Source organism: Carassius carassius, chromosome 16 (assembly GCF_963082965.1).
Source record: "Carassius carassius chromosome 16, fCarCar2.1, whole genome shotgun sequence".
Taxonomy (NCBI): Eukaryota; Metazoa; Chordata; class Actinopteri; order Cypriniformes; family Cyprinidae; genus Carassius; species Carassius carassius.
In genome coordinates this window covers 8,300,605-8,313,479 of record NC_081770.1, presented here as the reverse complement: position 1 = coordinate 8,313,479, position 12,875 = coordinate 8,300,605, and the positions used below count along the sequence as shown (strand labels likewise).

Here is a 12,875-nt window from a genome sequence, read left to right as displayed (position 1 = left end):
CCTACAGGCAAGTTTTATACAGCTTTTTCCATTTGTTAACTTTTTATTACATGCATGATTTTAATTAGATACATTGTCCATAACATATTTATTTAAAGTTACTTATCTTTGAAAAGGTTATTCAAGAAAAGTTAGGCAGTCAGTCTGAGGGAACAGAGCAGGTAGTCAGGTCAGTGAGTTGTGTTGTTTATTTTTTAGGCCTCATAGCATTCATCCTGCAGTGAGAAAGGGGATAAGAGAGCACATCCTGAGCTTCCCACGCCAACTGAACCACTACTCACGGATGAAGGGAGATGTGGAGAGGGAGTACCTGAGCCCTGATTTAAACCTGCTCCGCATGTTCCGCCTATACAAGGAAAACAATCCAGCATCCACTGCAAAGTTCTGGCTCTATAGGGACATCTTCAAGCAGCAAAACCTCAGTTTTGGGCAGCCAAGAAGTGATACTTGTGCAAAATGTGACACCCTGTTCTCAAAATTAGTAGCTGCTACAACAGATGGAGAAAGGTTGAAGATCGCAGCCGAGAGTGAGCTTCACCACCGGAAAGCCGAAAAAGCGTACACCCAGTTGCAGGCTGACACAGAGTGGGCCAAAACCAATGATGACTGCCATGTCATTTGCATCGACATGCAGGGGGTAGTGTTCACGCCAAACCTGACACACTCCAACGTGTACTATCAACGGCAGCTGGCCAACTACAACCTCTGTATCCAGGAGATGGGCATTGACAAACCTCCTACAATGTGCCTCTGGCATGAGGGCATCGCTCGCAGAGGTTCCATCGAGGTGGCAAGCTGTCTTTTAAAGTGGGCAGAAACATCTTTCGCTCCCCTAGTCCAGGCAAAGGAACAGAAGCTCATCATCTATAGTGACCGATGCTGTGGGCAGAACAACAACTGGCGAGTCCTAAACCTCATGGCCCTACTCGTATCTAGAGGGTACTTCAGTCAGATAGAGCAGAAGTTCATGGTGTCTGGTCACTCCTTCCTTCCCTGTGACCGTTCATTTGCCACGCTGGACAAGAGGCGTAAGGTGTCCACACTCCACACCACCAGCGATGTCGCCGAGATGATCCGTGGAGCCAGGCAGCTGCATCCATTTAAAGTAATTGAGATGAAATGTGCAGATTTCAGGCAGCTACCTGATGCAACATTAAAGCATCCACCTGGCTTCCTAATCACATCCATGATGTGGTTGAAAGTGACAGGTAAAAAACTAAAGAACTAAAGAACTAGACAAAAACTAAACTGGTTTTCTGAGATTAACAGTGTTGGGGATATGTGCGTGAAGGAAGAATCTTTATTGAATTTCTTGTTGAATCATGATTTCAGCTACTGATCCATGGTGTGTCCACACAAAAGGGAGCCACAGCCTCTACGAGGGATGGAAGCATTGGCTGATCACCAAACAGAGGAAGAATCAACCACCTCCAGCTCCCTTGTTTTCCACCATGTATGCTCGTGCTTATGAGGACCCTCTGCCCATCAAGAAGGAGAAGCACCGTGACCTTATGAAAATGCTAGCCTACATGCCAGCGGAGGCCCAAGCATTTTATGGGACACTAGAATGTGAAGAGTAGCCTGGTATGTGTAGGTCATGTGCAGGGAAAGGTGGGATATATTGTGTATATTGTGTGAAATGAATCATAAAAGTAGCTGTAGCTTATCTTGTATGCTTTATCTTATGTTGTATAATAGTAATATATAGGTATTTATTTTATTTTATTTAGAACCAAAAAAAGGAAGACATATATGGTAAACTAGCATATGGAACCAGCATGGAATGAAGATGATGTATGTCTGTATTGTAAATATGTATTGTTTACCGTTATTACTGTTTATTGTTTGTATGTATTGTTTATTGTAAGTATGTACGGTTTGTTTGTACTGACGTTTATTTTCTGTACTATAAGTAGGCCTATGTATTGTTCATTGTTCGTACCGTATTGTCCGCGTTTTTGTTCTGTGATTTACGTTGGCAAAAAATAAAAGAAATTGAAAGAAATAAATGCTTAATATTTTCTTTAAGGTTCTGTTACTGTATTAAAACTAAGATAAAAGAATTAAATCTCCAGTGGTTTAAATTTATATGATTAATTGGACTTATACTGTTATTCCACATTAACTGGACATATACTGTTCTTCCACATTCCAGAAATGTAAATTACTCTAACTTTTTATTTTTAAGATTGATACTAAAAAATCCTATCTCATTAGAATTGGGAAGCTTTTGTTGTCTATCTTCAATTAAAAAAAAAAAAGTAATATAATATTCAGAGTCCAAATTAAAAAAAAATGTATTATTCAAAAATTGAAAATATGGACTTATATGGTTCTTCGTCTGAAGCCCTCAATTGAGATAAAGGAATCAAACCAACTGTAAAATATTCAGAATATTTTTGAGTAAATTTTTGAGTCACTTTTTTGAGTAAGCTTAACAAACGGGGACTAAAGTCCACCCAACTTAAAATAACTTCAAATGGCTGCCCACTGCTCCAGGTGTGTGTGTTTGTGTGTGTGTGTGTTCATTGCTGTGTGTGTGGACTTTGGTTGGGTTATGTGCAGAGCACAAATTCCGAGAATGTGTCACCAAACTTGACTGAATGTCACATCACTTTCAGTTTTAATTTTCAATGTTCATGATGTGTTCATGCGCTCCACAGCAAGCTCTTTCAGGGGTTGTATTTATTTTGAGACGTCCACTACTTTTTAGAATGCACATTTCTGAAACACACAAGTTTATCATGTCATGACATGAAATATGCATGTTCTCATTAAAAAAATGTTGTTTCACGTCTCATTTCCCTATAAAGTAATGTACACATTTTCCTTAAAACTGAAAAATGCAAATACATCACACTCAGATCTTTAGACGTGTGTGTGTTTGTGTGTATTTTTTTTATTTTTTTTATTTTTTTGTTGTTCAATTGTCAGTTAATGTTTTGATCACTTGAAAGTTTTGTCTCTATCATTAAATAAATTTCATTTACAGAAAGCATTTTTTCATCTTTATTTAAAAATTTAAGGCAGTGGGGTAACATTTGCTTATGATTGAAGTAAAAATAAAAAAAAATCCCTGTTGACAGCATGATTTAGGTTGACTGAACTAGAAAATAATAGTCAAGTCAACTTAAAGTTGTAACCTGACTAATTCCACTCTAATTTGAAGTTGTTTCAACAAGAAACATGTTTTCAAGATAACAAAACCAAATTAGGCAGCAGGGTAACAAAGTATTTGTAGTTGACACAACAATTTTTTGTTTACAGTGAGGAAACCGTAAAGTGCTATAGTGTCAAATAATGAGTATTTTTTTCTTTCTTTTCTTTTCTTGGTTTCTTGGTAGGCCGGTGTGTGACATACCTATAGGCGAACTAGGGCGGCAGCTCAGCCAGGGCGGCAAGAGAGAGAGAAAGAGAGAGAGAGAGAGAGAGAGAGAGAGAGAGAGAGAGGATTATTAATTTATTTGTTTGTTTTACATTACGTTACAATTATCACACTTATATCAACAGCATTTGCCCCCCACTCCATTAACTGTAAATTTAGAATAAAAATACCCGCCCTGCCGTGCCCTATTAGTATATACGTGCAAAATCCTTTAATGTATATATAAAAATGTCAGAACAAATACAATTATCTGGTCATGAGTACAAAAGACGACGGCTTTTAAATGAGCGAGCACTGGAGAAACAATGAGGCTCAAATAATCAAATAAATAAGTAAATGAATAAATTGTATTCAGCAATTACATGGCATTTGGCTCCCTTTGCAGGCATTTGTAATAACATATACATAAATTGTTTATTTTGTATTTGCCTACATTATGTATGTTAACAGTTTTATTATTAACCAATCATTACTGCCTCATTGTTTATATATATATATATATATATATATATATATATATATATATATATATACATACAATGCATTTTAAGTAATTTTAAAGGCTATTGATGGCTTAGGTCTGTTTTTATAGCAACAACAACAAAAAAATATTACAGTATATTAATACTTTTTTGTAAATTATTATTTGAAGTAACAAAACCATGGTTAATTTGCAGTTACCATGGCTAGTGGTGTTATTGTAAAAACCATGGGTCATTTTCGTAAGGGAACCTGAAAAAACATAATAATAATGTGCCTGAAAGTGATAAACGTGCCTTGTTTTTACCTATATGATTTATAATTTATTTTAATATACATTAAAAATGTAAAAGGTGTGCATTGTAGCTGACACCTAAATGAACACATTACAATTGTTTTATGACTGCAAGTCTTTCTTCTCAAATGCTATTGAGCTTCAAATTTGCGTTTGAGCCCTTGTGAAAAAGTAGCATAATTGACATATGATTTACAGTTTATTTGAATAAATATCAAACTTTCAATTCAATTGTGCATTATAGCTGAGACTTAGATGAACAATTACAGTTGTTTTCATGACTGTAAGTAATTTTCTTCAAATGCTACTGACGTTAGACAAGTGTATACCAATATCACATGTAACTTTAGAGACGGTCCCTAAATTACATTTTTTTTTTACTTTCTTTAGTTTATGTCCTTTACCCGGACATAGATGTCCATTAATCAATTATGAACATCCAGCCGCAAACATTAGGTGCGAGCGGTCTCAACGCAGGTGGGAGAAGGGCGCATGTTTTTTTTTGAGCAATTGGGATGGTGCCCCCTCTGGGAGTTGGTGCCCTACGCAGACTGTGGTACTGAATACATTAGTTCTTCAGGATTGCTCAAGACTGGAAAAGGCCCTGACTCATGGAGACTCACGGGATGTTGATGAGCATGAATTGTTCGAAGAGCTGACTGCTTTGGGCAGACGCCTGGTTGCTGGATCTAAACCACTGGATGCGCTTAAATTCATCTGTGAAAAAGGGATGGAATCAATTTTTCCAAATGTTTTTGTAGCGTTGAGAGTGCTTCTCACTCTCCCCGTCACTGTGAGCTCTGGAGAACGCAGTTTCTCAAAGCTTAAACTGATTAAAAATTATCTCCGAAGTACAATGACACCAGACAGACTTAATGGACTAGCAACAATTGCAATTGTTATTTCAGTGAACTCAACTGAATTAAGTTCAGAGTACTCATAACTGTTAGTTTTTTTCAACTTAAATGGTTTAAGGCAATTGTGCACGAACTTGCTAAAAAGTTAAACTCGAGAACGCAATCAAAGTGTTTGCCACTGCGACACGCACGCTACTGAAATGTAGACTATTAGTTGTGTGAATGTGTGTGTGTGTATTAGTCAAGAAAAATTCGAAACCTCCAGTACTTATGAACTAAAAATTTGTGTGCATATGTTTAGTTTTATTCTGTACACTATCTATTATAAAACAGAGATTATATGCAGCTGTTGAATTGTGTAGCCTACTTTTTAATATAAAAAGTTATTAAAAAAGTATAAAAAAAGAAAACCTTCTGAAACCATGCTTACACATTTTTATTTTAGTGTAATTTTATAGATAAAAAAGAGAAAAAATTTTATTTGTTTACATACATCTTAAGGAGACCTATTTGTGAGTGTGAGGTGGGGGCGGCACGATCGTGCTCTGCCTAGAGCAGCATTTGAGCTTGCGCCGGCCCTGAGAAGACCCATTACTATGAAGAGGTCTTCAGTTGTTGTAGCTGTAGAATCCACAAATCCAAACTGTAACTTCTGCGTGATTTTTAACATTTTATAGATTTTCTGAAAATCAGACCTGAATTCAAAATTAGTAAATTTTACAATATTCCTGATTAATTTGATACATTACAGCATATGAAAATAATATAATTTAAACAGTCCACTATCAGAAAATGGTAAAATGGTATTCTTTCAAAAGGTGCACTTTTGTACCTTATTTATCTCTAAAGGTTCATATCAGTATCTGGAAGATAAACTTAAATTGTAGCAGCAATTTCATTACTCTGAATAAAAAAAAAAAAGAAACCATAAAAATGTTTTATAACTTACCGATCAGACTCCAGCAGCACAAACAGAGCGAAGCAAACATGTGAAACATTTTCTTCATTAGTTCAGTGTCAGATCTAATAAAACATCTGCTCAAACACTGAATTCACTAGAACTGAATCCTCCCACAACAGAGTTTGCTCCTCCTTGTTCACAAACTACATTTGCATATGATTTGTTGTAGTTATGATCTGTTATAGTAAATTTGGCCCTTATTAATACTTTATCTGTTCTTAATGAGTGAAGTATTCTTTATTTTTTTATCATTTTTATCATTTTTATCCTTTTTAGTTTAGTCTTTTAGTAGCTAAACATTGAAGAATAGCGTGTTAATTTTACATTTCATGGTGCAAAAGGAGCAAAACTCTAGTGATTTTAAAGTTGTTGTATATATTTATTCAGTTCTCAATTTTAGTTTATGGAAAAGCCAAAGTAAAAAGTTAAAAGCATGTATGATCTGTCATTAGGAGATAGTTTCATCTGAGTCAAACTGAAAGCTGCTGTGGTGTTATTTCAGAAATGTGGTTTGATCTGTTGCTGGACAAACATCTTGTAGATGAGAGTGTGAAGAGTGTGTATTTGTAGAGTGTGAGTTCACTGCATGTGTTTTTAGTTTGGAGGAGAAAAGTGTCTTCCTGTTCTGCTAATGATAAAAATAAAAACAAGATATGAAAATAACAAGATGTGATAATGTTTGACACAGGAAGAGAGAAACACATACCAAATGATCATATTTAGATCAGCTTTAGCAGCTTATGTGTTTCTGTCATTAGTGAGCATCATTTATTAATTACCAGCATTTTAATTTGAGGTTTGTTAAAATGCAGTTGAACATTTTTAAATCCATCCAATAAATGAAAACATTAGCTTGAACTCAAAACATAATATATATCAGGCATACACAGCCTCCTTCCTTGATTTTTGAAATACAGTCAATCAGGAGCCTGGCTAAAGCAGCAGTTCAATTGTATTTTTTAATTTAATTTTTTCTAATTTTTAAATGCATCAGATGCATGCATATTCAGTCAGAGTGAATATTCAGATCAACATTTCTGAGACCTAAATAAAATAATTTATTTGCTATATCTTAAAAATCCCAGTCCTGAAACAAAGCAGTAGAACTGAACATCATTTGAGGAACAGGGTTTGCCTTCCAACATTTTAACAATAAAGCAAAATAAATAGGAACATTGACAATTTTGTTATCATTGATCATTATATTAAACACTTCCTTGTGGAGCTTCATGTTCAACTGAATAAACTCTGATGTTCTCACTCTAACCTGGATTGTCCGGTCAAATAAAACGTCTAATAACCAGTTGTACATTCTTCCTGAGATACCCATGTTTTCATTTTTATTAGTAGTCCATCATTCCAAAGCATATCATATGCCTTTTCCACATCTATGAAAACTCATATTAAAGCCTCTTTATTTATCTGTGCTTTTATTATCTCTGACTCTATAATATTGAGTCCATGTTGACCTAACCTTTCAAAACCCACTCTGGTACGGCGTGAACAAGTCTTTACTTTCTATCTAATATGTGAGTCTATTTATAACCAATCTTTCCATTATCTTACACATGTTTGACGTCAGTGCTATTGGTCTGTAGCTTGCTGCTTTAGATCTGTCTTTTCCTAGCTTTACGTTTGGAACAATTATTGAATGTTTCCATGATTTACAGTATGTAGTTTACCTTTTTCCCATATTTTATTATACAATTCTAATCTACTTACAAGTGCAACATCTGATAATTTTCCTATCATGCTATTGCAAATCTCATCCTTTCCAGGCGAAGTTTCTTTTTTTTCACTCATTATTGCTCTTTTAAGTTCTTATACAGAGAAAAATCTGTATCTTGTCGTTCAATCTGCCTCATGGGCATGATTTCCAGACCTTCAGTGGCGATACCCATAATGCACTTAATTTCTCGCAAGTATGACATCACCTGACAGAGAGTGATTGTGGACCAGGGGCGAGGGTTTAGAGTCTGTATGGGTTTGTTCCTCCTTGGTTAGGAGTGGGTGATATGATAAAAATATAACGAATCCTTTTTTTTTTTTTTTTTTTAGAAATATGACTTTATCATGATTCTTTGTCATGTTGGCTTTATTTTATTTTATTTTGCAAGCTGTTTGAGCATCACAGCCAAACTAATTTCCCTATTATAAAGCCTTTTAAGGTAACACAAATGAAAAGTAAGGTGGATATTTAGGCCAAACTGCATCAGTAAAGATAGAAATCTTTGTTCTTTATTTTATCTTTGTCATTAAAAAATGAGAACAAAGATACAAATTACAAATACAGATATTATACAAATAAAAGAAAGAGTTTTATTTTCAGGTACAATAGGTGTATTAAAAAAGTTTTTCAGTCAAGAGTACTGAGTGATTTTTGTCTATGTGTTTGGTGTTTTATTAACATTAAATGATTCATCCAAAAATTAAAAGTGTTTAATTTTTTATACCCTCTTGTACTCACTTAAAAGTTATTTTAAGCCTAAAAAGAATGAGTTTCCTTCTTCTGCTAATCATAAAGGCTATTTTGAAGAAGGTGGAAAACCAAACAGTTTCTGGTCCACTGTGACTTCCATAGGTGTTTTATTTTTTTTCTTTCTACTATCAAAGTCAATGTGGACCAGCAACTGTTCGGTTACACAGATTCTTCAAAATGTCTTATTTTGTGTTCAGCACAATAAAGAAGTTAATATAGTTTTGGGACAACATGTGAGTGAATAAATAATGACAGAAACAAAATTTTAGGGTGAACTATCCCTTTAATTGCAGCTGCAGCATGTAGGCTACTGTCTCTTTAAGACCTGCACACATCTAATGTACAGACATGCATCTGTTTCTTTCAGGTGTTTATTTTTATTTAAGACATATCCAGCTGAGTCTACACTTAAACCTTGTGTGTTTTGACAGCATTAGCACAAAACATAACTCAGTTCAGTAATCAGGCACAGTCTGACAGGCTTTTTCTATCTCATAGCACGCTTTGATTGTGCTCAGAAAAATGTAAAAATGTGTCAAAAAAGCACACAATCAAAACATTTAAATTACCAGTAAAGCTTTGAAGTGGATGCAAAAAAACAAAAAAAAAAAAATTATATATATATATATATATATATATATATATATATATATATATATATATATATATATATATATATATATATATATATATATATATATATATATATATATATATATATATATATATATATATATGTAGCTAAAAGTGCCGGATCATCCTAACAGTTTTAAATCATGCTAACAACATGTCAAAACAAACATGTTATAATATGCGATCCAAAACACAGCTTTTAAAAATCTTATATACACAGAAAAACCTTTGACCCTTAATAGTAAAATAGTAAGGTTAAAAGGTAAAATCTCTAATGAATATTCAATACGAAAACAACTTTACAGCAACTTCTTGAAGGTCGTAATACTAATGATGTCCTGCAGATGGTGCCGCAAGATAACAAATCCTTCTAGATCTCATTGTTTAAAACGTTTCAAAATTTTTAATATAATCAGTTTGATCTCCACTTATGACATGGTTTTTAAATTTATATATATATATATATATATATATATATATATATATATATATATATATATATATATATATATATATATATATCCTAATGATATTGAAAACAATTGTTAGTTACTAGACATGACTGGATATATACCGTCCAATTAAAACAAAGTATTTGTCTAGGCTATTTCAATACAGTACTTAATCAACATGAGCTGATGATGAATGGACCCTGATAATTTCCACTTTAGACTATATTTTTATTTTAGGTTTAACCCTGTTTCACAAAGTGACTATTTATAAATTTTTTACCATTTGTATTACTAAACAAAATAAAATAATAGCAACAGATAAAAAAGAACAAAACTTCAAGTCTATAACACGTCCAAAGCAGTTTCAACTATTCTTACAAATATTACTGGATTTTTTTTTTTTTTTTTTTGTTAACTATGAATGATAACCATTAATGATAATAACAATAATAATGGTTTTGTGAGATATTGCGTTTTTATCTGTTGTTCTAAAACATTAAATGTGTTTTCTACAAAATGAATATATGTATTTTGCCAATAAACACTACATTTAATTGTAATTTCATTCCGTTTAGTTAGCCCTTTTAAGGCCTAGTCCACACGGACATGGGTATTTTTATAACCGGAGTTTTTCCTCCTGCGTTTAAAAAAAAAATTCCGTCCACATGAAAACGCAAAAACATGCTATCAAGCGCTGTTAAGAGCATGCCACACCAGCAGGATAACGGCGCACACTCTGACGTCGCAAGGCAAAAACCCCGGTTATACTGTCCACACGACAACACTGCAACCAGCGTTTCTGAAAATGCTCACCCTGGCCGTAGTTTTCAAAAAAATGTTCGGTTTCGGTGCCCTGAAACTGCGTTTTTATTTGGATGAAAGGCCTAACCGTGTAAAAAAAGTCACGGTTATAAAAATACCCGTGTCCGTGTGGACAGGGCCTAAGTCAACAACTCTGTACTAACAGCTAAAACAGCTACTACCAGCTTAAACTAGCTAAGAGCAGCCAACCAGCTTATTTTCTGCCACTTTGACTTTAATTATCCAATATGAACACAATTTTACAGCACCTAATGCATAGGCGTCGATTTCGGGGGGGACGGGGGGGACGCGTCCCCCCCAGATTTCGTCATGAGTCATTTTGTACCCACCACTTTTTTTTTTTTTTTTTTTTGAAAACCTCCAGTTCTGCTGCTGCGCTGGCTACACGCTTTTCTGTTCATTAAAACTGCAACAACTGTAACATTGGGATACGTTCTAGGTTGGGGGAGGGGGAGTCATCGTGTCACTGTTATTATTTTCTCTATATGACTATCGCGCTTCTTTTTTTAAAGAATGTTTTTCAAATGAGTTGACAGTTTGGAATGGACAGTGAACGAGCGGGAACGAGGCTACCTATTCTTTGCTGGGATTGGCCAGAATTTCTGGCGAATGTATCATAGACGAGCAAGTCATTTAGCCTTCATACAATATCACAAGGTTGCATCCTAGTGCCATGGACTATAACATATCAAAGTGATAACCTGTAGAACAAATGGACGTTGTTGTACACACAGCATGGGTCTGCAGACCATTGACACAAAGGTAAGACGCCATAACTTATGTTTATTAAGATTTGCTGGTATTATGGCTAGGTCTTGTGCATTTGCACACAAGGGATCGGCTGTTTTAATTCTTCTCTTGCAATTAATGTTACGTTAGACTTCCTTAGCCACCAACTTAATTAGCTAGTTACGGTTTGCGTTCATACAGCAAGTGTTGGGGGAGATGATTGTTGAGTAGTCAGTATCTTGTTTAATTATTGCTTGAATCTATTGCTGAATTCTGAACTAATTGTGATGATGATGATGATGATGATGATGAGGAATGGATCAAGTTTTAGTCAAAATGCCTGATGTAGATTGGATGGATGCATGTTGTTGTGAATTGAGAGCAGTCAGATCATGGTGTGATAGTCAATAGTGTTCATGTGCTACACGTATTTTTGCTTTTTCAATCTTGATAAAATTTGTAGTGCTTAAGTTGTGTTGTGTGTAGATATGGTAAATTGTACTGGGAATTAAATCAAATTATTACATGGCTTGGTTGAATTCCACTGTAGAATGAAGTCTGTTATTTCTTGATAATAACACCGTTGCCATGAAAAACAGAGCGTTGCTATGGACGCGGCAGGATTCTAATCGTAGAGACGGAACTATTTTCTTTAGCGGAAGCAATACAATTGTGTTTAAATCGATAAACTCTTTTTTAAATCAATATTTTGTGTCAAATTGATTTATTTGGTGGGTAGCCATGTAATAAGCGGGATAATGTAGAGCGAGGCCCGATTTTGGGTTAGATTTTTTTCCCCGTTTTCAGTGGTTATAACAAAGCAACATGAAAGAGAAATTTGGTAATCATTGTTTAGGTACATTAAACCATGTCATGGCCATGTCATATTGTCAACATGGTACTTATATGATGATATGAAGCAGATTAGTGGGTCATATATCATATGTCTAATGCTTTGTACGGCTTTCTTCTTCATAAAACGAGTCGGACATCATCACATTTTTGTATACATTTTTATTTATTTACATTAATAAGATACAGGACGTCTTTCAAAACATGACCTGCGCGAAAGAGAAAAAAAATGCATCATTGTACCCAGCACTTCTGAAAATGCACTTCTGAATGCGTCTCTGTCCCCACCACATTTCAAACCAAACTGACGCCCATGACCTAATGTCCAACAGAGTGAGTCACAGGATAAATTATTTTAGAATGTACAAGAAAATAAAGTACAGATGTTCAGTGTAATGAAGAAACTGAGAGATTCAGAGACAGACTGAAGCTGGATCATTTATGAACTAAATATCATCCACAGCATTCACCGTTGCCACAGCATCAGCATCATCAATATAAAGAGATTCAGGATACACTGTAAAACCCGACAAGTTAACTTAACTCAAACCGTTTGAGTAAACAGATTGCCTTGATTTAAACCATGTAAGTTTTAAAACTGCATTCAAGTAATTAAGTGATTAACTAAGTGCTGATTGAGAATTAGTGATGAACAGCTGCTGTTAACAAACAGAATCACTGAAGAAAAGAGAAACACAAGAACTACTACAACTGACTTCAGACACAGTCTTAGATGAAATCAACTGAAATAAAATACATGAAATCTCTCAAGATCTGATTAAACAACCCCACCAGCTCCACTTATTAATAACCAGACTGACTTTATTTCTGTCAGACGTCTACAGAAGATCTTACTGAGAATGAACTAAGGTTTAGATGTTGATTTATTGTTTCATTTGAAGTAACCATGTTAGAGATCAGTGTTTGCTT

General features: G+C 34.6%; 1 protein-coding gene across 1 annotated transcript in view; it reads right to left on the bottom strand.

The window, feature by feature from the left end:
- The window catches only part of LOC132160277 (SLAM family member 9-like), a 29,705-nt gene extending 23,531 nt beyond the window's left edge, over positions 1-6,174 (bottom strand). Inside the window, exon 1 of the mRNA XM_059570024.1 lies at positions 5,967-6,174. Coding sequence (XP_059426007.1) covers positions 5,967-6,024 — 58 coding nt within the window. The 5' untranslated portion in view covers positions 6,025-6,174. The remainder of the gene's footprint in view (positions 1-5,966) is intronic.
- Between the last annotated feature and the right edge of the window lie 6,701 nt (positions 6,175-12,875).